The sequence below is a fragment of the Elaeis guineensis genome, chromosome 2, assembly GCF_000442705.2.
Source record: "Elaeis guineensis isolate ETL-2024a chromosome 2, EG11, whole genome shotgun sequence".
Classification (NCBI taxonomy): Eukaryota; Viridiplantae; Streptophyta; class Magnoliopsida; order Arecales; family Arecaceae; genus Elaeis; species Elaeis guineensis.
Genome location: NC_025994.2, coordinates 125,227,924 through 125,254,709, shown reverse-complemented (window position 1 = coordinate 125,254,709; position 26,786 = coordinate 125,227,924). Strand labels below are relative to the sequence as shown.

The 26,786-nt window shown below is 37.2% G+C and overlaps 3 protein-coding genes across 5 annotated transcripts; 2 read left to right on the top strand and 1 right to left on the bottom strand.

Moving 5' to 3' along the window:
* The first annotated feature begins 548 nt into the window (after positions 1–548).
* On the top strand, positions 549–9,112 carry LOC105052021 (protein IQ-DOMAIN 31). 2 transcript variants are annotated; one of them, XM_019845802.3, is made up of 8 exons: positions 549–994; positions 1,679–1,815; positions 3,109–3,174; positions 3,292–3,399; positions 3,858–4,061; positions 5,516–5,575; positions 5,848–6,862; positions 8,772–9,112. In XM_019845802.3, the coding sequence occupies exons 2-8, from the start codon at positions 1,726–1,728 to the stop codon at positions 8,801–8,803; spliced, it is 1,575 nt and encodes a 524-aa protein (XP_019701361.1). In that variant the 5' UTR covers positions 549–994; positions 1,679–1,725; the 3' UTR covers positions 8,804–9,112. The 2 variants fall into 2 exon arrangements, with proteins under 2 accessions (XP_019701361.1, XP_010931042.1); XM_010932740.4 differs by having other exon boundaries at positions 551–994; positions 3,109–3,399.
* A 1,226-nt stretch (positions 9,113–10,338) lies between these two features.
* LOC105052161 (ABC transporter A family member 2) lies at positions 10,339–18,059 on the bottom strand. 2 transcript variants are annotated; one of them, XM_010932919.4, is made up of 16 exons: positions 17,605–18,059; positions 16,491–16,722; positions 16,139–16,308; positions 15,851–16,036; positions 15,588–15,683; positions 15,251–15,451; positions 15,000–15,159; positions 14,686–14,912; positions 14,483–14,600; positions 14,307–14,383; positions 14,101–14,190; positions 13,707–13,850; positions 11,965–12,276; positions 11,800–11,880; positions 11,534–11,707; positions 10,339–10,775 (listed from the first exon to the last, which is right to left on the bottom strand). In XM_010932919.4, exons 1-16 carry the CDS (start codon positions 17,971–17,973, stop codon positions 10,518–10,520), a joined length of 2,895 nt encoding a protein of 964 aa, XP_010931221.1. In that variant the 5' UTR covers positions 17,974–18,059; the 3' UTR covers positions 10,339–10,517. The 2 variants fall into 2 exon arrangements, with proteins under 2 accessions (XP_010931221.1, XP_010931289.1); XM_010932987.4 differs by having other exon boundaries at positions 14,686–14,909.
* A 4,577-nt stretch (positions 18,060–22,636) lies between these two features.
* LOC105038698 (pentatricopeptide repeat-containing protein At1g08070, chloroplastic-like) lies at positions 22,637–25,353 on the top strand. The gene has a single exon (XM_010914576.4). It carries the CDS (start codon positions 22,968–22,970, stop codon positions 24,834–24,836), a length of 1,869 nt encoding a protein of 622 aa, XP_010912878.1. The 5' UTR covers positions 22,637–22,967; the 3' UTR covers positions 24,837–25,353.
* The last annotated feature ends 1,433 nt before the right edge of the window (positions 25,354–26,786 follow it).

Below are 26,786 nucleotides of genomic sequence, written 5' to 3'. Positions count from 1 at the left end.
TCTATTAGACAGATAAAGATATCCCGCCATCATGGTAGCTGAACGGTCATTCATCGGGGGTCCATCAGTTGAACGGTCGAGATCGCTTTACCTTTTTCACCATCATTAAATATATTTTTTTGGGTAAACATCATTACATATATTTAACGATCCTCCGCTGTTCCAGCGGGCCGGTCTTCGCCGGTTCCGGCCATCCAAAAGGGTAATCCGGCAATAAGTAATGTTCTCGAAGTTGAATGGAACTGACGGCGACAGCTAACCGCTAACCTGGAGGCGTCCAAGTGAGGTCAAATATTTTAGTAAACTCCTAAGCAGACATAAAGTGGGGACCACCGGAACCCTTCTTCGAAAGAGAAGTGAATGGCAGGCCAAGTCTGTGGCCAAGAGTGCTGCCGACTGGGATCGAGGATATCAATGGGTGCCCACTTGGGTTTCAAAAGTCGTTTCGCTTAGAGAGTGGGCTCACACTGTGTCCTGCATGCTTTTCCGAAACCTACATTCCTTTTTCCATCAGTGACGACAGGAAACCCAACCTCACCCCCAGGGTTTCCAAACCAAGATAAAATCCTATTCATGCAGGGAGCTGGCTGCATTTTATCAACGGAATTACTATTCTGCCCCCTATGAACCGGAAATCTTGCCGACTTTTAAAGTTTCGTGCAGCGTCACAGCTGCGGCGTTCTCTTTTGTGCTCCTTTCCTTTTCTTCCCCTCCGTGTCTCCGTCTCCAAACTCTCCCGCACACACACACTCTCTCTCTTCTCTGTTCCCTTTTCTTTTCTTTCTCTTGCTTCACACTTTTCTTTTCTTTTTCTTTTCTTAAAGGCTTTTTGTACCCGAGTTTCTGATCACCGGCCTGGAGCAACACCCTTTCGTCTCACTCTCAGTCTCACTCTCACTCCTTCCCGTTCGTCCTCTTAGTTTTCCTTTTTCGGGAAGGGAATGGGGGAGAGGTAGAGGGAGCTAGGGTTTCTACGTCTGACTGGGTTCCGCCGGTAAGCTCCAGATCTGTTTGAATTTCGATGCTTTCTGGTTCGATTTTGTCGTTGTGGGTGGTGCATTGGCTTTGGGATGCAGCTAGTTTAGCACTTCGATGCGGGTTTTAGGAGTGTTTGAGCTGTGGATTCGGATGGGTTTCGCCGAATCGAGCTCAACTTTCTGAATCTTTTTGTTCTTTCTGTGGGGAAAGGTCTGTCGGGGCTATGGTTTTCGCCTGTGAAAAGTTTCTGGTGTTTAGTGGCTTCTTGGTTGAATGCCATCGTATTGGTATTAGGGTTAGGTTAGGGTTTTGATGAGTATCGTGAAGGCTTTATTAGTTTGCACATTCTTCATGGAGGGTTTAGTTTTGGATGTTGTAAGCGGATTTTGGAGGGAATGCGAGAATGCCTTCATTTTGAAGTTTTTCTTGAATTCATACTGAACTACAAGGTATCGTGGATTTGCTGCTCGGATCTCGCTTATATTTAGATCTTCACTGGATTCTTCGTTTTGTAATCTCGAGTGAATAGTTACAGCTAATGACGTGTTCAGAATGTGGAATTGAATTGCTATATACATATTATCTAGATTATCTTCTGGCATTTAGTGGTACAGATCTAGAATTCTTCAGATTGGTGTTGACATTGGTATTAGATCATGCCGGCTGATGTAGTCCAGTGCACTGATCTGGGTTGTTGTAGGTTCTGTGATCCAAGATTCTGGAGTGTGGGATCTTGGATTCTTGCCAATGGGGAAATCACCTGGGAAATGGATCAAGACACTTCTCTTTGGGAAGAAATCGGCTAGATCTCATGCAACAAAAGGAAGGGATGCTTCGGTATGCCTTTGGGTTTGTCTGCATTTGTTTATACATACTGCTTCTGTTCATTTATTTCATTTAGAAGATCTTTGGTGTTGTATTTGCGGATGATTGAAACAAATTTGCATGGAGTAGCTGCTGCATCTGGATCCATGCTTCCTTTTTTATTTTGTCAAATGCCCGATTACTTCTTTTCAAGGGATAGCTTTACAAGGGGGACATGTACGAACATTGCCATGCTTTTGAGTTTTTTGTATTACAAAAAAGTGGATCCAGAAAGTTAACAGTGATTGCATGCCTAAAATGTCTTGGTAGTTTATGTTTAATTAACAGCGTCTTAATTAACGCTGTTTAGGTACTTGTTAACAGTTCAACAATTCCAAATGTTAGATCGTGGTCCAATTAGATGTGAAACTGGCTAAGTCAACTTTCTTGCTCTGCTTGGAGCTCTGGGCACGTTAATCATGTATGGAGTTAATCTTAACCACTTATTTACAAGATTGACAAATTATTTTTGCCATTTTTCTTGAATGAGTTGCGCTTGGAAATTAAAAACAAAAACTTCTTAGTTGATTTTAAGTTTGGGAACATCTGTGATGAAAAAAGCAAAATTGAAAACATTCGTTCAGTCAATCACAACCAGAACTTGCATATAAACATATTGAGAACTTGCATACTTCCACATTTCGAAGTGATGTGCAGGAAGATTAAAAAACTTCTCAGTTAAAAAGAAAAAGAAGATGAAAGGAAGCAAAAGTAGAAAAATGCGATAAAAATGATTACCTACATTGTGTCAGGGAAGTTACTCTGATTTTCTCTGTTTGCAACTTTACATGCAAAGTAAGGCTTGGTCAGTGAACTTGTGATCATTTAATAGATATGTTAAATGAAGAAGAGAAACAAATACAACATTAGCTGTCCTGTTTTGCAGAACATTTTATCACTCGGCAGAAAGAAAAATATTCTTCTTTTTAGAAATTTTTCTGATATATGAACATGGTTGAAACTTTATGCTGAGCAACAAGTCTTATAATCCAGGACTTGTAACCTAAGGGACTGATATGTTAAAGAACTTATCTCTTTTTGTTTCTTCAAATCTCAATGGCGTGTCAGAAGCATGTAAGTTACACATGTATAAATTAACTGCTATATTCTGTCTTTTTTCGGCTTAGTGTAGACTGTCTTGCATATCAGTTACAGTTTCTTTTGCTCTTTGAATAGTGTAAAAGCTACATTATCGTGAGGGTACTCCATGGCAACCTTATACATTAAGCGTGGGAGACCTATTCATCTTTCATATTTCAATTGCAGAAATGTGAAACTGATAAAGGTTATATTGAAGGAAAAGCACCTCCTGCATTGGCTGCTAATTCTCCAGTAATTTCTGAACCAGTACTTGTCAGCACCGGCAATAATGAAATTATCCCAATTTTAGAAAGGGGAACACCTTCGAATTTAGTTGGTGATGGAGTAGTGCTTTCTGCCACAAATCAGGATGAAGAGAAACAGGAATCTGCTGGATATGAGGCATCGAATGATCCTGAAAAGTTCAGAGAAGAGCAAGCAGCTATAAAGGCACAGGCAGCTTTTCGGGGTTATCTGGTATTTTTCTGGCTGGAACTGTTTTTGCTGTTGGAAATATAGTGTGCATTTTGTAGGTTTTCATTTTGTCACACTGCTTGAAAATCTGTTTTGCATAATAAGATCTGCAATTTTATGATCTGTAACTGTCTCCAATACTATACATTACTAGGTTTCTTACCCTATTCTTTATCTCTCTCACTTAGTTGCATTCGTATGTCAACTGTAACAATATTGATTTCTATCTGAGGTGACAATTATATTCTGCATCAGTCACTCTTCTATCCATCTATATATAAACTGTGGGATAAGTGAACCAATAGTTGGCTTGGTAGAATTGGCTTGAGTGATGGTATGATAATTGTGCCTGTGGATGCAGGTATTTCTTTGAGCTTTCTTGAACTAGGTTCACTTCCACATTGACTGTGCATTCTGTATACTGGTTATTCTGTGCTGATGCCAGTGTTCCTTTTTCGCAGGCACGCCGGGCATTTCATGCACTAAAAGGTATTATTAGGCTCCAGGCCCTAATTCGTGGGCATCTGGTAAGGAGACAAGCTGTTGCAACCCTACGTGCTTTGCACGGTATTGTAAAGTTACAAGCAGTGGTTCGTGGCCGAAGAGTTAGGTGTTCTAGTGTTGGATTTAAAATACATACAAAGCTTGCTCAAGGAAACACTACGGTAACTACCCTAATCTGGGGGGGTTAGTCAAAGTATAAATTTTTTTGGTGGGCATTGCTTGATCTTGCCCTTGCATTTCTTCTCTGTTATTGAAACTTCCTGCTTGTTCATTTTGATTACACATGCTACATAAAAGTAGCAGAAAGTAAAGGGAAATATTCAGAGTTCCTGCTGCTTTTTTGCGGCAACAAGTCGAACTAACAGGACCTTGAATCATTGGGCTAGTATCAAACCTTGTTCTATCAGTACCCACGGCTTGACTTGACTTTTTCTTTATAATCTATTCTTTGTTTTGTTCCATTGCTTGTTAATTTTGACAGTGTCATACACAGAAAGTAAGGACGACATGGGTCCTTTAATTCTAGAATCAGTCAAACTAGTGGGTCATATCTGAATTTGGTAACCAAAAAGCGAACAACGAGATGCTGGATCTCATATAGGAAGGAACTAAAGGGTATTTGGTGTAGAAGAAAGAAACCATCATTTTTATTTCCAAAAACTGTTTTGATATTGAGAATGGAAGGAGGCAAATGATTTATTGTGTTTGCTTAATTGGACGGGAGGTGAACATATGAGCACGTGTAGATCTAGAGGGAGTGTAAATACAAGAAGGATCACCAAAACGTACTCAGAAGGGTTTATGGTGTTGGACCTCCAATTTTTGTGTCTTTTAAGTAATGAAGTTAATGAAAATGGTCATAACTTAGATGGTTGTCGATCTTTCTGTAATTTTCTTGTAATGCATGACAGCTAGCTGCCAAGGTTATCTGCATGCGTGGCTATCTGTTATCTTAGGTCTATTGGTTTATGTTGGAACTGAAAATAAGGTTTCGAGTTGGACCAGTATTTTACTGTTTGATAGTCCTTTTTGGCCATAGACCAGGTTTTTGGTGGAGTTCAGCAGTCATCAGAGTTACATGTTATAGACTGATTTAGGTGTCATTCAAATACAGGGTGCAGTGAAGATCCATATATTATATTATCAGCAATAAGCTACTGGATAACATTTTATGCTGAAATTTAATTTTAGATTTTGGTTTTTTTCCTTCTTTTATTATGCTTCTATTTAAGGTACACCACATCCAAGTGCACCCTGTTGTTTTCTTTTTTCCTTTTCTTTATTGTGGGTAGGCATGTTTGTATTTTCTCCGCTATTTATTATTGACAAATTCGTTCTCTTTGGGAACTTGATCCATTCTAATTGTGTTCTACCCTCTGGGTTTCAATATTCTGGATTCTGTTTCTAAAAACTTCATTTTGTAACTTTTGAGCCATAATTAACTTCTGGTTTTTTCTTTTTCTTTAATCAGAATGTGTTTATGTATCTGTCTTTCTTGGAACATAAATTTTTCAACCATATCTAAGGACTTTTTGCCTTATACAAAGTGATTGATATAGTCTAGTTACTTCATCATTTCATTTTCCTTAGGAACACTTTCTACATTTCTTTTCAGGATGCTAAACTCTTGGATTCTTGGAAGGAGAAACTGTTGACAAATGCATTTTTTTGCAAGGCAGGTTCAGTTTTGTCACTCTGTCCATTTCAGTATTGGAATCCATCATATACCAGAACAAAACTCTGTATAACTAGGCAATGGCAATTCTCTTAATTCAATGTTCTTTTGTTTTCCTTGAGTTTGACACTTTATGATTATGCTATATGAAATAAATTTGTGAAGGATGGTCCAGGATGTTTTAATACTCCTTTTTGTTGAACTGACATTTTAGTCATTTCTTTAGATAGTTTCTTTTTTGCCTCTTCTTACTCTTCTTTCATCTCCTTTAGCTTCTTTCTTCATCGCATATTGCAAAGCCTCTACGAATACAGTATGATCAAGGGGACCCCAATTCAATCTTCAGCTGGTTGGAGAGATGGACATCCACTCATTTCTGGAAGCTGCTTGAACGGCCAAAAAAGGCTACTGATTCGAAATCTCGTACAAGAAGGTGCAGTTATGCTATGGAAACTGAATCAGGCAGATCAAAGCGCAGTGTTCGTAGGAACTCAGCCATGAATGTTGACCCCGCTCAAACCAATGTAACATCTGAAGCTGAGAAAACAAAATGCAACCTGAGAAAAGTCTCTGGCTCTCCTGCTGATTCAGTACAGGAACATCCACAGACTGAGATTGAAAAGGTCAAGCGTAATCTAAGAAAGGTATCTAATTCCATGACCGAGGCTTCTGACCATCTAGAGGTTGAAACTGAGAAACCAATTGGGAATGCGAGAAAGGTCTCAAGCTCCCCTTCTGATGCTCCAGACCAAGGCCCTGAGAATTGTGCTGAGAAGATAAAGAAAGGAGTTATTCCAACTCCTGAAACCAAGCCTGGGGTGGAAACTGTTTCGAAATCTGCAGTAATGGAGGGACCTGCGGATGCATTGCCTGATGACTCTTCTGCAACTGAATCACATCAATTGCAGAGCATTGACAATGAAGAGAAGGCTTTGGGGGTGAATGGGGAGTTAATCTCCATGGCAGAACAACCTTTCCTCGAGAGCCAGAAAACCAAGAAGAGAAGGTCTTCTTTCTCAGCAAGATCAGAATATGCGGAAAATGGTTTACAGAACACTCCAGTCTTGCCAAGCTATATGGCAACTACTCAATCTTCGAAGGCAAAATTCCGGGGACAGATTTCACCAAGGTTCGGCACAGATTCAGTTGACAAAAATGACATCACTCGTCGTCATTCTCTGCCATCTTCTACCAATGGCAAGTTGAGCTCACCACGGACGCAAAGACTATTTCCAGCTAATGGCAAAGGGGGCAATAGAAGTTTCTTTTCATCTAGCGACGGACACGGTATGAACTTGAACATTCCTTTTTTCCTTTTCTTTTTTTCTAGTTAACCTGTTAATTCTTGGAATTGTTCATGCTTCTTGGTTTTCCTGTTTATTTCTTTTTGTTGATTCATCTGTTGTCAATGCATAATCTAGAAATTAACAGCCCTCTATCTTGTTTGTCAATCATGTGATCTTTATAAATTTGACTTCCGGTCTTTTTCAGCAGGCTACTTTTGTAGAATTTTTACTTGTCATAAAGTTGCCGCAGGAAATTTATTTAAATGTCCAATCTAAGATTTAGTTGTGAACCAAGAGGATTATAAATATGTTTAGGGAATGAGTTATATGGTAATGCTAGATATATTTGATTGGTACAATAATATGCATATTTAAATCTATATTATATTGTGTGTCAGTGCAAGTGTTTGTCTAAGTGTTGGATCCTTTTAATATCTAGAATTTCTTGGAAGCCGTGTCTGAGTGCAAGACCAATCTTTATATTTAAAGTGTCATGTGAGGATATAGGATGACTGCATCAAAGATCATTGGAAAAATCTTTTAGTAGGGTGAAGGGATAATTTATAGTATGATCATATGCATCAAAGATCATTGGAACCGCTGCTTTTTGAAGTTATATATATATACATACATGCACGCATGCATGCATGGATGGATGCATGTATATATGTATGGTTCAGGAAAGTGAATGCTTGAAACATATGGGGAAGTTTTGATTAAAGATTTAGAAATGGCTTGTTCTAATAAAAGTTTCATCCCTTGATAGAAATGAATCATTAAGAAGAGCTCATAAAGCTGAACCTAATAGAAGGAACAAGGCTTGCTTGCAATGTGAAATTCTTGTCCTTTATTTTATCACTGTCAGAAGAATATATTATTATACACTTTAATGAGTTTGTCAGATGGATTTTGAATTTGCAGATGGCAAAAAGAAGTTTTTTAGTATCATGTTCTTTGTAGGAAAATAAATTTTGCATTGTAAGCCACACAGTTCATCATGTTATTATGGTTGGTGATAAATGACACTCCTCCAACTTATTTATTAAAATTCTTTTGATGGTTGGTGACTGTCAAGATTGCACACTTCTCATTAACACCAGATATACAATCTGTTAGCTCTTGATGTTACTGGACCTCCATTGACTCATCTTATAATTTTGTAATGACATCAAGGTTTATGCGAACTCTGCTTGATTAACCTTGATTCTGTAAGCCGGGAGATGTGATATGTTGCATTTTTTTTAACAAGAAGATCAAGCTGAATTGCACAATAATATATTATATTAAGATTATATTCTCTTGGTTCTTTGCCTAAAGGAGCATATTACTTTTCATAGGGGTTGTAGGCAGAGGATGGTTTGTGATAGACAGATTATTTGCTTGTCTAAACTATGGCCTCAATTCCCCTTGCACAGATAAATCAATCTCAATATCACATTAGTTTTTAAGGATGTGCAGGAGCATATTTTCTTGATTTTCTTGGAATCTTTTAGCTCTATCTAGTGTCAGGATAAATATTCCAATAAAAACAGAGGCTAGGACATCCAGAACCGCTGGTTCGCAAGGGCAGCTAGAGACTAGAAAACAAACAGGAAGATTCCCTAGACTCACAAGAGGACTACATGAAAAGGGTAGAAGAAGATAACCAAGATTCCCTAGACTCACAAGAGGACTACATGAAAAGGGTAGAAGAAGATAACCATTATAGAGAACTTCATTCATCTGTAGGGCGTATTATAAGCTAATGTCCCTCACAATTTGTAACGTCATTATTTTCCATTGGGAAAGATATCTATATTTCTTTCTAGATTCTTTCTGAAAATGACAACAGCATTGTTAGATCTTATGGTTGTAAAGTTTGTTTATAATTTCCTGCAATTTCCTTATTTTTACATTGTTGATAACTACAGAAAGGGCAATTAGAGTAGAATGGAGACGGTGATGGAAGAATGAGAATTCAAATATAGCTTTGCACAAGATGTAAATGCCAAGATATTTGTGCACTTTTGTCATTATTGTTTGTTTTGTGGTGTAAAGTTCTGCTGTCATCCCTAGCTGGTTTGATAACTGGAATTTGGTGTGTTCCATGCCCTCTTCTTTTTGGGTTCATATGTGTTATGTATGTATAGCTATAAGCCTTTCGGTTTCTGTTTGTATTTCTTCGAGCCTGCTAGTTCTACACTTAATTTCCTCTGTAGTAGGACCACAAAAGGTAAACTTGTTACTTGAATGCTCTCTTATCATATTTGGACATCGGGACATTCTATATCTTCATATTTAGTATTGCATTAGACTCGGGAATCTGGACCACTTGTGTCTACCCTGTTTTAGATGGGTTTTGGTCTTACAGCTTTTCGTAACACACTGATATTGTTCAGGCAATGACTTTGATCCTTACGTGGTATCTAATTAGTTTCTCCGTTTAAATTAAACCTGCATTATGCCGTTTCTCAATAAAAGCGCACAAGAAACCTCACAGCTACTGGTTCGTTTTTTCTTGGCAACTTATTTGTATAGTCGAGGTGGGGTTCTTGAATTCTTATACAGCCAGTGTGGCGTCTGTTGTTCTGCCTATTCAAATTTGGGTTCTTCAATATTCGTTGAGGTTTCACATGTATCTTCTTCATTGATAGAGTGGTGACATGCATCTTTAAATGGAATTTGGTTATATAATTTATTCCTGTTACTAGTAGCAGGATGTTTTAGAATTTATTTCTGTGTGGCCTAAATAACCATTTATCTATTAGTTGTAGCTTTGTGTTTTGTTTAATAAATCTGGATTTGTTTAATAAATCTGGATTCTACATGAAGTTGGCCTATTTAGTTAAGTCGTGCGGTCCAGTCACTTGGAGATGAAAAAATTTAAGAGTCCTAGTTCGATTGAGAACCTTGATAGGTTAGGATATCAAAAACTATATATATATATATATATATATATATATATATATATATATATAGCTCTCATGAAGCCCATATCGTTCGTCATCAATACTCTGCATGGAGTAGAGAGAGGACCAATTTCTGTGGTTCAGCTACAGGTCTCGAGAGCGCTTTAGCTATTGAAAGTGTGAGGTAGCACTGTCGCCTTTATGTATTTATGATTTTGCTTGATCATGGGATAACAATCCTTTGCATCTCACCTCTACATGTGCAGACTCGAGCATATGTGATGGAAACTAATAAAGTTAGATATATGAAATTGTACTTCAGAAATGAAGTTCTAGATAATAAAGTTATTATAGATTTTTTTTTTTTTTGATAAAGCAGTTACTTCATACAACCCTAGTATGAAGTATTTAAAAGAGGTAAAGAAGTCCAGCGCACAGTTATTTTCTTTCTTCTTCTGAATTTGGTCTCCCCTTTTATCTTAAAAAAGAAAAATACATGCATACCATGCACCTCATACTAGCAGATTATACTCCTTCCAATTTCTACCTAAATATGTTTCTTAAATAATAAATATCAAGGCTGTGAAAATGACCTGAACCATCTTATCATTTTATAATAAATATGTAAAGCAGAATTCTTGGAGTATGTACAAAACACTAGCAAATGCATTACCTGCATACTCACTAGGATAACCGACTCACCCAGCTTTGCTAAGTTCAGTAGTACAAGCTCGTCAGCACCCTCTTACACCCACAGATACGATATATTTACTGGCCATTTAAAACTTGATCGGGGTCAATAACGTATCCAACTATAGGTGCAGACTCGCGACGGAAAGATCTGCGTGAAAGGGCAGGATTTGCTGTAAGTTGAATGTTTGGAGGTATGGGAGTCTCAGATGAATGGCCAGAAATGCAGAGGTTTCCAGAATCATCCTGTTCCCAATATACTTCAACCATAAGACCACCTGGATTTTCTGATGATTCTGTCCCTGGAATTCCAACAAACCTGGCTCCTTTTGGAATCTGCATGATTACCAGCAATGAGCATTATAATGCAAAATTGTATTTTAAAATATTGATAATCTGATATTAATCAACTGAGTGATGTAGATCTATGGCCATACACAACAAGCCTCTTCTACGACTTTGAATCAGGCTACACATACCGTAAGGCCTGCATCACTTTTTACTGCAATTTCATCAATTTCCTATAGCTTTTCCACAAATGTAAGAGCCCTATCAACTTTATTGATTGTACATCAATTACGTTCTTTAATCTCTATTGTGCAACTTGCAACTTCAAACTTTCTAATATACTAATTTTTTAGCCCATATTTGGAGTTTATCAACATCACCTAAATCTTTTTCTCATCTTCATAATTATCATACCGGTACTCTTTATTGCCTAAAATTTTTGAGTTATTTCACAAAAATGACAAAATATAGAGACACGTAGCCCAATCATGATATCATATGAAAAAAGTTAAGAATTTTTCTTTAAAAAAATATGTTCCAAAATTGTGCAAAAAACCAACCGTACAGTGACAGATGAAAGTCAAAATGATAAATAATTAACCTATCTCCAGAATCAAATAACAATGAAAATAAAAAACCTCATCTCAACCAAACATTCAAAAAATATATATATATATATATAAACCAAATATCAAGTATGCAAATGGCAGCTAAGCAACTTAATACAATGTGCCTCATTTAAAAAAAGAAAAAGTTGCCGGGCTGTGGATCATCAGATAAAACCCAAAAATGATAATCAGCCTAACCTGAATTGATGTTCCAGATGACAAGTTCAGAGTCACCAGGTTTCCTTCAGCAGAACTGTCCAGTTCTGCTTGTTTGGCGATATTTAAAAACACCTCTTCAAGTGTTGTAAGACCAAGTTGTATGTCAGAAATCCCAAATTCTTTTTCCCTATCTTGGAGCTCTGAGAAAAAACTCTGTTATCACACAATCAGAGAGCAAAACGGTTACAAACACAACATACTTTCAAGCATGCAGAGATATTCACATCAAAAGAGCAAGAAATTACCGTCAGAAGCCCCTCTTTTTCATGAGGGATTACAAAAGTCAAAAATGTCTTGCTCTCCTCTTTCGGATTCAAGTTCAGATGCTGTTGATTTCGTTTTTATGTCAGAGCAAAGTTTGTAGCAAAGAAAAGCTTCAAATATTTTAGTTTGCTGTTTAATTGACCTACTTCTTTGAAAAACTGCATGACGAGCTTGAGATGAAGTTCACTTGTAGCTTCATTACTATGAGTATTTGGAGTTTGTCCTGAGGTGTTTCCAAGGAAGCTTACATTAGTGATGTAACCAGTTCCAAATCTAGATTTCAGCCGTATCGAAGTTCCTATACAGTGCAATTTTCCCTTGGCCATTATGGCTATGCGATCACTTAAAATGTCTGCTTCCTCCATAGAATGAGTTGTCAAAATAATAGATCGTCCTCTTTTAGCATCCTCTATTATGTCCCATACATGTCTGCGAGTAATAGGATCCATGCCAGTGGTCTGTGTCACATATAACGTAATTAAAAAAAATGGGCTTAAGATGTAAAAGAAAAGCACATCATTCATATGACTTATGAATTTCTTGCAAGAATAGTTAATAACATCTTTACTTTATGGAGCTACTAACAAGTAACTTGCAGTGACTAAGTCCCACAAAAAAATTCAAGTCCTGTTGGAACTCTGCTTAACAAACAGTTCACGGACTATACACATTCAATCTTCCCTCTAATAATGAGCTAGAATGGGCAAGCACCACTTTTCTCTATTAAAAAAAAAATGACACTATTATCATTAGAAACTGCCACATAGGTGACCTTATTTTTATCCTTTCATGTAGATCTAAAAGATAACTCCACCTATGTATAATACTTTGTACATAGCCGGCCTCAAGCCTGTATAAAGGAGGAGGATTGTGGTAGTCTAAGGGTTTGCGCAAAGCTATAGTCACATCCAATGAACATGTATCGTAATTACCAAAAATGATCACTTTTAGAAACCTAATGATCCTCAATTTTTACTCCACCATTATCTCTATTTTTAATTTTATGAGAACTACATTCCATGTATTCCATCTTGATCTAATGCATGCAATGTAGTTTTAGTAAAACAAGAAACACAGATGGAGTGAAAATTAAGAATGAAGTTTACAAGAATTTAGATATGTAGGACCAATTATTTATAACAAAGGGGAGATTGAAGAGGATGTTATCAATGTCTTGATATTCAACTATGTGAGCCATCTGTACGTTCACCCTAGGTTATTTATCATATGAATATAACTGACACTACATTAACTTATAGTCTTTGCAGCTTCTGACTTTAAAGAAAGAAATTTGGTGGAAGGATCTTGACAAACTACTGGGAAATAAGAAAGCATGATCAATTACTTATTTTAGCCCCAGTGCTCCATCAGATCATTCATCACTACATCACCTGGAAACAAGTAAAGCCATATAAGAGCTGTCTTAGACTGGTACATTGTTTGGATTCTTCAAACTCCAAAAGGTAGGATTTGAAAAATATAGACTTTAAATCTTAGAAGATTTATAGAATATTAACCTACCAAAACTTGAAATCATGTGGATGCTAAATCAACATTACTGAATTCTTTAATACTTTTCTAGTGTTTCCGAGATAAGCTTTATGTTTGCTGGTAAATTTTTTCTTGATATACTTGGAGAGATAGCAAAAGAATATCCATAGGAATCAGATTTCAAATTTTAGTTTAGAAGACCCGGGAGGTCATTTTTTATAACTTGGACTCTTCAAGATCACGTAACCCAATGATTCCTATGTGTATCAATCATGTGAGTGTTAGTAAATGCCTAAACTAAGCCAAGCAGAAGGATACAGATTCATGACCATCAAGAAAAGCTTGCATTTGTCAAAGAATTTATTGAAAGAGAGCAGAAGCTTCAATATCTCCATACCGGTTCATCCAAGAAAACCAATTTTGGATCCCCAATAAGGGCTATTGCAACGCTGAGGCGGCGCTTCATCCCTCCACTATAACTCCCAGCTCTAACTTTAGCTGCATTGGTAAGTTTTACTTCAGCTAATGACTTTTCAGTTACCTGCATTGCCAATGAAGCACCATTTTGATAAATGACAAGGAAGAAGATGAACATCAATAAGAATGAAATGGGTAAAATCAGCCCATCACATAGGGGTTAGAAGGATTGACTGATGGGAAGAACAGCTTATCAATCTAAACCGTTTGGTGTGAAATTACTTCATGGAAAGTTGTCCAAGTCCATGCTTCAAGCTATGGAAATGGTTGAGACAAAATTAAAAAGAAAATGTTTGCAGGAATTAAGCGCCTACCGATTTGATTGTAGAAGGGTGCAAACCCTTAATACTAGCAAACAGATGCAGGTGCTCTTCAGCTGATAATTCATCCCACAAAATATCAAACTAAAACATGCAAACAACACATAAATTAATTGCTGACCACTCTTCTGTGCTCTGATGCATGAACTGTGGCTCGAAGAATTAGAACAAGCTATTTGCTGGAAGATATTAAAACATACCTGGGGACAAACCCCTATCAGCCTTCGAATGTTTGACATACCCACAGAACTTCGAACAGAATAGCCATAAATCAATGCTGTAAGAATTTGCAATGATTAAATTGTCATGGCCTTTCTCTGTTTCTTCATCAAATTATGATGTGCAAAACTATGAATCCAGAACAAAAGATTTTTACCATCTCCTCCAGTAATTGGTGTAATGCCAGTCAGACAACTAATCACAGTAGTTTTCCCAGCTCCATTGGGACCAAGAAGGCAAAATAGCTGATCTTTTGCAAGGTTTAACCAAATGCCCTGAAAATATCATACTCTCTTTGTTTTTTTCCAAAAAAAAAAAAGTGGATACTCCAAGTCTAAAAATGTAATAGTTCATAAGTACCTTAACAGCATGATAAGGTGGAGTTTTTCGGCATTTGCAGCAACCAATGTTTGTGGTGCCAGGGTAAGTTTTTCTAAGGCCACGTATTTGAACTGCAACACTAGAATCAATTTCATCATTAGCCACTTGCTGTTTCACTGTAGTTTCCTCTGCAAGAACATCCTCATCATTCAGAGCAGCATCATCCAAAGGTGGAATTGAACCAGTGCAGCTGCAGATGCCACCTTCTGAAATATTGTGTATTAGGGGTAGCACACAAAATTCACGGTACTGAAATTATATTAGAAGTTCAAAATCTAGTGATGCTCGCTAACCTTCCACCTTGTTTCCACCTTTTCCAGTCCAGTATGAAGGATTCAAAAAATATAATATTGATTTTCTCACACCATTTGAATTTGGAATTATATTGTCCAAATAAATTGCCAGAACAAACCACAAAAAGAATGTGGATATGAGCCATTCATAGATATCTTGCTGTTAAAGAGATGCTGTTGGTGTTAGATATGAACAAAGAAAGAGTTTCTAAAGATGTAAATTATTTGCATGGACCAAAATTTGAACATACGATATTTATCACGCAGTCAGGTTCATGTGCAGTACATTCTCCACGTCCCTTCCAGCTAATTCCTTTGTCTTGAGAAGTGGCGGTTGCATTGCCTAGCAAATCAAGAGCTTTTGCAAGAAGGTTGGGGGGAAACAAAGACCATATCACTCGGTATGTTTTTGAGAAGGAGTCCGTATATGGAAACCCAAATGTTGTAACAAGCTGACATGACAAAAGTTTCTTTTATCAGTGCACATGTACTTTTTTTTTTTTTTGAAGGAAAAGAAGGCAAAGCCACCTTACAGTGCAGATGAACTTTCATTTCTAAGTTCAAGGTCATTACTTAAGAGAACGTTACCTGAGTCAAGAAGCCAACTATGAATATCGAAAATCCAACAGTGGTGGCTGCTGATGACTTGCTGATGAAGGTTGATATCATGAAAGCAAAGGCGACCTGCAAAAGATTGTCAATGTAAGACAGAGAAAAATTCTGTGCGGTAAATATAGCAAAAGGAAGTCAGGAAGAGAAAACACAGAGTCAATACAAGGCTATTTGAAATCAAAATTCACTCCAATAAACAAAGAGAGTATGCACAAAATGTTAGTGTACAAGTAAGTTACCATATTAAGTTGGAAAAGGAAGAACATGACGAATAGAACAGCAAAACTGTTATTCAAGAAAAAATCAAACTGAAACATCATCCCAAAAAGTACTGTGAAAAGTGCTGCAAGGAGTGTTAGAAAAGCCTCCCATGTAAGCCAAGATAGCCAATAAGCAGATTCATAAAGGCCCATTATAGACATCGCCTGCATATGTCCGCCACATTGCATATCATCAGCATATCAAGATTTGAAGAGGAAAATGTAAGAGAATGAAATTCAGAAGTCAAAGCTGCCGAAAATTATAACCTGACGAAGTCTAAGTTCTTTTTCTGCAACCAAGGAACTAATCTGAAACACGAAACCAAACATTGCAATGGCAAGGAAAAAGGTTGGTCCTGCCGTCCCAACCGCAGAGAAAGTTTCCGTAGCGGGGTGAGCAAATTCTTTAAATCCCACTTCCCAGCTAAAGTTTGGATCTGTGCATGCAGAAAACCTAAATGAGTAATAATACACATCAAAAAATAAAATCCCCCCAAAAAGAATATGATAACCAAAAAAAAATTCGCTTCTGAAGTCTAACATCAACAAACATATTGTGCCAGCTACCAGAAATTTATATTATCTGAAGATAAACAATGAAGATGAAAGCTTGCAGTACCTCCGATCAGAGATCTTGCAATTTCACGCTCGGCAGCAACTTGAAGTGGAATTTGGAATTTGAAAGTGGGGTCCTCATAGTTTCCCCTTTTAGCTACAGGAGTGGAGTTAGTCTGAATACCATAGCTTATCACAGTTGCATTTGTTTCCACAAAATGCAAAGCACCAGGGCAATGCATAGGGTCACTAAAGAGCCATGCATCAACTTCCTCAGGAGTACTGAAAGATTTAACCTGCAATACACACAAGCAAATTCCCTCGTATAAATGTAGTCAAAGGTGTTCCTCATGATCAAGGATATGCTTCATGACATGAAATCAGAATATCGGAAAAATATGGTTCACAATAGTTTGAAGTAATTTGAAGATGAGGGATGAACTAACTGATTTTCTTAATCAAAATACATGCATTTGTACTCTATAAATTTAAGAATTCACGAGCTAAATGTTAAAGAAAACATATGATAGCAATTGCCGGCAAACTTTCCGGTTAAACAATCCAAACGACTTCTATGGTTAAACAATCGATGGCTCTTGAATTAATCAACTTTATCCTCTGTTTTAATTCTTTCATGCAACAAGCAAGCAATATAAATACACAATCACACATGCCATCAAGAATCAAGATAACAAGGAACTGAAACTGAGGTAGTAGCTATAAACTGATTCTTAAGAATTTATTGAGTTATAAAGACTTTACTAAGAAAATTTGATACCGACAACAGAAATTATTGTTTAAGAGAACTCGTATGTCCTCTTTGAGTTCTGTTCTAATTTCTTATGTTAGGTTCAACAAACAAACACCCAACGCACAAACCAAAGGAAAAAAAATGGATCATGAAGAGGGTTCTTTCCAAAGATTAGAGTAAATAAAAGAACATTTTCTTTCCAGAAAAATAGCAGGTTTCCTCGTTGTTTGGTCGTCGGTTTTATTTCGTAGGGTTAAAAGAAACCCTTCGAATTTCGCTAATGGTCCAGCGACCACCGATCAAATGAACAATCAAGAAGATCAAGAATGCCAAATCATCGTTGACCCAATCAATCCCACATTTTTTACCCACTAAAACAGCAGAAATTTTTTTTATAAGAAAAAGAAAAGATCAAGGAAACCCTAACCTTGTCGGAAGGTATCGACCGCCCGGGGTTGTTCCTCATGATAGCGGAGACGATCCGAGCGATCCGGGCGCTGGAATTGCCGCTCCAGACGAAGTCGAAGCATGGCTTCTTGATGAAGAACTTGTCCTCACAGGGCGGAATGGGAGGGGAGACGATCGCCTCGGGATCGTAGACGTTCTTGTAGGCGGTGTTGGACGAGAACCGGGACCGGATCGCGCGATCGATGCAGAAGATGAGAAAGATGAAGAAGAGCGAGGAGAAGAGCTGGAGGAACGCCGATCGCTTGTGCCTCCACGTCAAGATCGCGTTCTTCTTCAGCAGCGCCCTGTACTGCTGCGCCACGAGACCAGCTCCGCTCCGCAACTCCATCAATGACTTTCTTGGACTTCTCTCCTCGTTGTTCTTTCGATGAGAACTTGATAGAACTGGAGCGAGGTTTGGGACCGGGGGAGAGCTACATATAGGAAGCGGGAGGTGGGCGTTGCTGAAAATACTCCCTGCACCGCGTTTGATGAATCGAGCTCGTAGGAACGAGCGGCTGTGATTGGTGGTATATACGGTCACATAGTATACGCGGAATAATTTAGGCGGGATATTTGGACGGACGGGATCCAGTGCTGGGCGTCAGTGGAAAAGTTCGATCTTGGGTTATCAGCCACTCGAAACATGCCAAATTTCGAACGAAGACTCGAACCTCTACTTGTTTGTCTAGTTGAACTTGACGTGCTTATGCGTAGCTTGGCTGATTTAAAGTTTTATTGGTCAATGCTGCCCGGCCATGATTGTGAATTTTTATTTATTACCGTATAGCTACAAGAAACTACTATTTAGCTAAATAAAATTTGTAACTTATTTTTTCAAGATTATTTTTTTTAATAATATTTATTATAAATCATAATAATGATGGCGATGATCAAAATCAAAATCGGAATCGGAATAGATTGTAATAAAAATCAGAATCAAATCTCCTAAAATATTTGGTTCATGATCGAAATTAGAATCAAAATAAAAATTTGAATTCATAAAGAAAAGTGAGGATAGAATTTTAGATAGATTGGGATACTCCCATTTTATCTCAAAATTGAAATCGAAATAAAACTCTTCCCAACCAAATAGTTGGAATAAAAGTTATCCATTTCGATTCTCATAATTTATGTTTGCTGTGCAAACATTTTTATATATAATTAATTAATTAAAATAAATATATTTATAAAAAATAAAAAATAAAATATTTAAAAATTTAATAAAAATATTTTAATCATTCATAAAATAGATTCGATATAATTAATCATAAATTTGATCATTCATAATTTTTTTTTATAAATATATATTAATTATAATTACGTTTGGAGATCGACTGGACATGCCAAAATTTGAGGGCAGATGGTTGTGGTAAAGACAAAATGGTACATTGGTCACTGGAGTGATTAACCAAATATACTACGTGGGAGTCATTTTGTCTAGTCGCGAGGGCATCATGGTCACGCTAAGCGACGCATGCAAGGGCATTTCTGGAAATAAGATTCAGAAGAAAACCACGGTTTCCATGACTTTTCCTGCGTGTCGTAACCGCGCGCTTGACCTCATGCTGTTCTTCTGACCCGGAAAGCGCCTGGAATATCACCAATCCACGCGTTTGCATTTCCAAGTGAACTCTTTTTCTTTTTCTTTCTCTTCTTTTTGTTTTGTTGTAGTTGATGTTATTGTTGGGCAAGTGAACTTCAAATCTATGGCTCTTTCAACAACGATTGACATCCAATCATTAAAGAATACGATTGCCATCTGGGCAAGTAAATAGGATGCTGCACAGAAGTTATATTCCGTTGAATATAGAACGTTGACAGCAAGTTGCAATCAAAAATCCACATGTAGAGTTAGAGTTGCGCTGATTTGGATTAAACTTCGATATTATTAAAAACTTTTCAAAGCATTGCTTTATATTAAGTTGGTCTCAGTTTGTTTTTTCAACAGCATTATTCCTGCAGCTGTGACATCTCAAATTGCAGATGTAGACCATCATTGGAAGATTAGTCTGGTTGAAGAACTATATTTATGTACTATATAAATCAAACCATGTCTAAGGACGACAATTCTCGGTCAATACAATCGCAATCTGCCATGTTGCCAAGCTATATAAAGATTTTCTATGAATGGGATTGTACAAGAGTTAAACTTGCACTTCTTGTTCTTTTGCCATTTTTCTTTTTTCTTTTTTTGATAAAAGGTTGCGAGTTACAAGAAAACAGCCATGAAGATAATCATAACAATTATTACACTTGTTCCCTTGATAATTCATCTAATAAATCTTTTACAATTTCAAGTGCACATTGTTGGATTATTTAGTTGTTGCAGCAATATTTCTTCTTTTATGGAACCTACAATCTAAGAGCACACCAATATTCATGGTTTGAGGTCTAGACAAGGACAGTTCCACCATTCCTTATCTATGACTATTTAAAAACTGATCTGTGTGGCTGACTAATCTTTACCTGCTACATGCATGTATGTTAGTATTCAAATGAAGTCAATTTGATTGTGGTTAGTTTGATGCGTAGAGTTATGCTTAGGAGTTAAGGAATTCATATGTAACATATATTAATATTATATTTCACTACTATGTTTTCAACGTCATTTTCACAAGAGGTGTGCAAGAATTCTTTCTATGAAGTGCATAGAATATGATCTCAAAACATTATTAATATAGGTTGGATGGTCTGACGCAAGTTTTAGAATAAGCTGATGGAAGACTAAAGACTAAAGCAAACAATGCAACAAAGTAAATCTAAGCCTAGAATATTTGAAACAATTGTAGATTAGTTTGAAAACTAAAAGGCAAATGGATCTAGTTGTAGGACTAAATTTTAAAAAAAGAGGTAATTAGTAGGAATCGGTGTTAATGGTGACCTAGGTGTCTTTCGATGCCAGTTATGGTGCTATCAGATGATCTACTGGTGAATAGAGCTGCTGTCTATTTCTTAATACTCGGATTCCGTCTTAGAATAAAGCTTGAAACCTTTAAACATAGGTGGCTATTATTAGAAGGTTCTTAATGGTAGTTAGTGCATAATAGTTGAACTTGCATAGAAAATAATCTCAAAATATTATTAATATAGGTTGGATGGCCTTGTGCAAGTTTAAGAATAACCCGATGGAGGACTAAAGCAAACAATGCAACAAAGTAAATCTAAGCCTGGAATTTTCAAAGTAATTATATATCAGCTTGAAAACTAAAACGCAAACGGATCTAGCTATATGACTAAATTTAAAAAAAAAAAAAAAAGATAATTAGCAGGAATTGGTGTCAATAGTGATCTAGGTGTCTTTCGGTATCAATTATGGGGCGATCAAATGATTTACTGGTGAATAGAGTTATTGCCCTATTTCTTAGTACTCGGATTCCACCTTAGAATAAAGCTTGAAACCTTCACACATAGGAGGCTACTATCGGAAGCTTCCTAATGGTGGTTAACGCATAATGGTTGAATTCTGAAGGTGCACTATTCACCACAAAAAAAATTTTGGATGTTGTTGATTTATTTTTGGCCTAGCTTAATCTTAGCTTGTATTAACTTAGCATTCATGACTTCTAGGGAAGCTAGGAAAGCTTTATGCAATCACCTCGAGTTCTTAATTTTTATTCTATGCAGCGAATAAATCCAATAACTTACAGGATCTCTTTTCTCGTTTGCAAAACAAGGGTATATGCCTAATAGGTGGATGCTTTTCTGCTATTCACCATAGGAGAGATGGCAAAGGTTATTACTGCTTTTTAATTTGAGTCGAATTTCTTGTACTCATGCATTTTATGGATTTTGTTTTCCCTTTTCAGTTACCACCTTGATAAATGAGTTCAACCAAGCGCAATACTAGAATCACCATGTGATGGCCATTATTGAACTCTAGACAAATTTTCAATTTTCATTATCAAATTTGAACCTTGCTTTGAATAAGCATTTCACAGAATACATTGAGATTTTCCACAAATTAGTTATAATATATTATTTAGGATATCATATCGGCTGCCTTGGGTATAGACAATATAATAAAAATAAATTAATCAATCTAATTCCTTCACAACTATAAATTTAGGAGGTATTTGGTTGGAAGGAGTGGGGGTCTGAAATTGGAATCAGAATGGATAACTCATATTCCAACTGTTTGGTTGGCAGGAGTCTCGTTCCGATTCCAGGATGGAATGGGAATGGCTCAATCTATATAGAACTCAATTCCTACTCTCCTCTATAAATTCAAATTTTCATTCCAATTTCGATTCCGATTCTGATTCCGGTCACGAACCAAACGCTTCGAGAGATTTGATCATTCCGATTTCGATTCCAAACCATTCCGATTCTCATTCTTATTCTAATTTCGGTTGCGAACCAAACACCCCCTTATATGGGGTGTTTGGTTCGTAATCGAAATGGGAATCGAAATCGGAATGGTTTGGAATTGGAATCAGAATGATCAAATCCTTCGAAGCGTTTGGTTCGTGATCGGAATCGAAATTGGAATGAAAATTTGAATTTATAGAGGAGAGTAGGAATTGAGTTTTATATAAATTGAGCCATTCCCATTCCACCCTGGAATCAGAATCGGAACGTGACTCCTCCCAATCAAATGGTTGGAACAAGAGTCATCCATTCCGATTCCGATTCTAGATCTCTACTTTCTAAAATCAAACACCCCTATAGTTTCTTTCTTTGATCAACTTTAACATGATCACAGTATCTTTACGGTCTCATGACATACTTGAACTCAAGAATCCATAAATAATTCATAGTCTAGATATGGGCTCCAATCTAATTTTCACTGGACGGTAGGCACAGATACAGACTGCAGTTTGCTGATTTCATGCGAAGGTAGAGCTTTGGAGTGTAAAATTAATTAAAAGGACTACTCTTTTCACTTATTCCAAATAGAGACTCAATTATTTGCTATTCCGCGACTCAGGCATATAGAACTATTTATAAATTCTATTTGGATCTGGTTGTAATTTTCTTGAATGATCGAGAGTCCGGACCCTATGAATGATTAGAGACAGAGTTGGGCATCTAAGTATAATTTTTTCTCAAGGTATCTTACGTAACTTTGAGTCCATTAGTGGGACCTCCAAATAATTTGCCCTCCTAAATTTCATCATGTTTTCCCGGGTTTCGAACGAGAAACGGTAAACCTTCGCCATGGTTGCGCCACCTCGAAGCCGTGGCCGGTAAAGCTTCGCCATGGCTCTTCCTCCTCGAATCCATGGTGACCACTGCTCTTCGCAAGTTCGGAGCTCCAAGAGGCGGCGCCCCTTCATTCTTCGTCACCACCTCCAGAGCCCGAAGAGGTAACGAACGTGAAGAACCTTAATTGCTCGCTCCATGGAGCAGCGTCTCATCTTACTGCTCCAATCCCCTCTACGCTCCTCGCAACTCAAACAAATTAATGCTCTCATCGTCAAATCACACCCCGATCTCACCCCTCTCTTCCTTGGCGTTTTGTTGAAGCGTTCCAATGTTGGCCATGCCCAACGAACGTTCGACGCAATTCCTCAACCAGATTCCTACCTCTGTAACTCCATCATAACCACCTACTCCAAGCTCTCAATGCATAAAGAAGTCCTCAAAACCTTCTTCTCCGTTCACCATAAGAAGACCCAGATCTTATTTCACTCTATTCCACCCGTTCTCAAGTCATGTGCTGCGTTAGCTGCAAGCAATGAAGGAAAACAAGTTCACAGTTACATTTTGATTCACGGCTTCAGTTCCAATGTGTTTATTCGAACTGCTTTGATAGATTTCTACTCAAAAAATGGTGACCTGGATTCTGCTACAAGGGTCTTTGATGAGATCCCAGTTAAGGATCCGGTTCCTATCAATTGTTTGATATCTGGGTATTCAAAGTCTGGCAATGTTCTGGCAGCAAGACGACTTTTTGATGAGATGACCCGGAGGACATCATCATCATGGAATTCGATGATTACTTGCTATGCACACCATGGCAATTTTGCTGAAGCTTTGAGATTGTTTGAACGCATGCACACTGAGAATGTTCGGCCAAATGAGATCACTCTTGTGACAGTTTTGTCCATATGTGCGAAACTGGGCGACTTGGAAACAGGACTGAAGGTCAAGAAATTAATTGAAAATAATGATTTGCGGAGGGACTTGATTGTACAGACTGCAGTGTTGGAAATGTATGTCAAGTGTGGAGCTGTTGATGAGGCACGTCAAGAATTTGATCGGATGGAATGCAGAGATGTTGTTGCATGGAGCTCCATGATTGCTGGTTATGCTCAAAATGGGAAATCGAATGAGGCTCTGGAGCTCTTCGAGAGGATGAAGGCAGAGAATTGTAAGCCAAATGAAGTTACTCTTGTAAGTGTCTTGTCTGCATGTGCCCAATCGGGCTCTGTAGAAGTTGGAGAGCGTATTGGAAATTATGTTGAGAGCCAAGGTTTTGCATTGGGTGTTTATGTGGGTTCAGCACTGGTTGACATGTATAGTAAGTGTGGGAATATAAAAAGAGCTCGTTGGATTTTTAATAGGATGCATCAAAGGGATGTTGTTACTTGGAATTCAATGATTGGAGGGCTGGCATTCAATGGGTTTGCAAAAGATGCGATTGAGCTCTATCAAATGATGATGGAAGAGAATTTGAAGCCAAATGATATAACTTTTGTTGCACTGCTGACTGCTTGTACTCATGTGGGTCTAGTTGATCAGGGACTCAAGTTTTTTCATGGTATGAAACCAATCCATAGTATTGCGCCAAAAATTGAACATTGTGCTTGTATAGTTGACCTCCTGTGCAGATCTGGAAGGTTGGAAGATGCTTATAAATTTATTTGTGAGATGGAAGTAGAGCCTAATGCTATCATCTGGGGTACACTGCTGAGTGCTTGTAGAGTTCACTCAAATGTTCGGCTTGCGGAGCTCTCAATTGAAAAGCTTCTAGTGTTGGAACCAGAGAATTCTTCTAATTATGTTCTTCTTTCCAGTATATATGCTAATGCAGGTAGATGGGAAGAAGCAAGAAGGGTGAGGAATTTAATGAAGAGCAAAAATGTCCAGAAGCTGGCTGCATATAGCTGGATAGAATTGGAGGGTATAGTGCACAAATTTCTGGTGGAAGACACCACTCATCCAAAATCTGATGAGATCTACAGCATTGTAGATGGATTAGGCTTACAATTGAAGTGGGTTGGCAATGCTTCAAACTTCGATTTAGATATTCGTGATCTTTCATAATGGATGGCCCACAGATGTCAAATGGAAAAGCTGTGACAAGGAAGTGATAATTGTTACGCTCAACTTACTCAAGATGGCCCACAGCTTTTGCTTTTCTGCAAAGAAAATTTGGTTTGACATCAATATGAAAACAGAGCTTCGGCCTTTGCATTGCTCTTCCTAGCTTCAAGATTTTCAACCGTGACCTTTAGCTTTTGCCCCTTAAGGAGGGACTTCCGCATACTAAAATATGAAGCGCAAGTTCAACTTGTATCTTTTAAGAGTAACCAGTTCAAATTTTATGATCAATCTTTTGTAACAATTCCAAAACATCACATAAAAGGTGAGAGAACGCTTGGATTCTGTTAGCCATGCTGTCACATTATGTTAATTATATTCAAGAGGACAACTGGTCCCATTTTTTGATTCTAGAAAATAACAATTAGTTCCTTTTGTTACTTAACCAAGTTCTTAGTGAAGACTTTTGTTTGAAGATTTTTATGCATACACGTCATATAAATAAAGATCTTGCCTTTCACATTCTGACTCAGCTTTACAAATGCTTTGCTACTAAATTATATTAAGGGTTACCTTCTCCATTAATGCAAGCTGTGTTGTCACATTATGCTAATTACATTCAAGGGGACAACTGGCTCCATTTTTTGATTTTAGAAAATAACAATTGGTTCATTTCGTTACTTAACCAAGTTCTTAGTGAAGACTTTTGTTTGAAGATTTTTATGCATACATGTCATATAAATAAAGATCTTGCCTTTCACATTCTGAAATGCTTTGTACTTAATTTTATATTAAGGGTTACCTTCTCCATTAATGCAAGGTTTTTAGAAGTCTTTCTTACAACTTCCATCCCCGTTATCTAAGGTCCTTACTACCTTTCTTCCTGAACCTTGGAGGTAAATCTCAGCCCCATCTTTAAGTGGAGTCTTCTCATGTTCCTATTAATTATGCACAGACTTTCTAATAATCAACATATTGCCCCATTTACTGACTAGCCTGCACATGGTGCATTGTGCTACTATGGCTATTTAGTTAAAGAAGAATGCTAATAATGCTAGAAGATATGATGCCTTTTTTATATTTTGCAAATATGGTTTCCATGGGCAAAACAACTAGAGAAGTATCCTTTAATTTAATAGATTGTGGTAGTAATATTGTGTGAAAGATCATACCCTTTCTTGACCTACTACTGCAATCAGATATTTTTTATCAATGTTAGATTGGACAATGACCAGAGTACATTATGCATTTGCGTTAGACCACCTCTCAGCTCCTTTCACACGTATATTTTATCTGAATAATTAAAAAACACAATATTGGCTTGGAACAAAATCGAGCCATCTTGGACAATTACAGTAGCAATTGCTTGATCAATGGTTTGTATTTTAATTTGTAGCGAGTTCGTTTTTTTTTTTTTTTTCTTTTTTTTTTTTTTTGCTGGCTCATGATTCTGTTCATGTAGTCTTCTTAGAGGTGTCAAGGAAGACCAGAATAAAGTCTAAATTTTATGAGAGGAATGAAAAGGGCTTTTCCTAACAACAATTCAGGTGAATTTTCCCATGTTTCATAGCAAATTGATTATAAATCTTGGCTTTTCATGTAATCAACCGATCGTTTAGATATTCATAGTTTCATACTGTTGACTTTGAGGTTCTGTTTGTTAAAAAAATGGTTCTGATAACTTGGTCAAAAACAGTTTCGTGTTAATTGATGAGTCACAGTCTTGATCGCAGAAACATCCTGAACATGTGGTGCTATTCAACTCGTTTGTATCATGCATCATGCCCTTGCTTAATATTATATTTTTGTTGTTACAGGTTAGAAGTTTGACCCTAGCTATATGCTGTGAGCATGCCATCATACCCCACATGATGCTGAGTTAATTATAGCATTAGGCATTTTCCTAGGAAGTGCATGAGAATTGTCAAAAAACTAAAGAAAGAATTGTCAAAA

Bases quoted from the DNA above. Each gene is read 5' to 3' on its own strand.
- LOC105052021 (XM_010932740.4), top strand. From the start codon at position 1,726: ATGGGGAAATCACCTGGGAAATGGATCAAGACACTTCTCTTTGGGAAG. The intron at 4,062-5,515 runs GTAACTACCCTA...ATTTCTTTTCAG, and splicing joins TTGCTCAAGGAAACACTACG to GATGCTAAACTCTTGGATTC. The intron at 5,576-5,847 runs GCAGGTTCAGTT...CATCTCCTTTAG, and splicing joins CAAATGCATTTTTTTGCAAG to CTTCTTTCTTCATCGCATAT.
- LOC105052161 (XM_010932919.4), bottom strand. From the start codon at position 17,973: ATGGAGTTGCGGAGCGGAGCTGGTCTCGTGGCGCAGCAGTACAGGGCG. The intron at 14,191-14,306 runs GTATGTTTTAAT...TGCATGTTTTAG, and splicing joins TGATAGGGGTTTGTCCCCAG to TTTGATATTTTGTGGGATGA. The intron at 10,776-11,533 runs GTTAGGCTGATT...GTAATCATGCAG, and splicing joins CATCTGGAACATCAATTCAG to ATTCCAAAAGGAGCCAGGTT.
- LOC105038698 (XM_010914576.4), top strand. From the start codon at position 22,968: ATGGAGCAGCGTCTCATCTTACTGCTCCAATCCCCTCTACGCTCCTCG.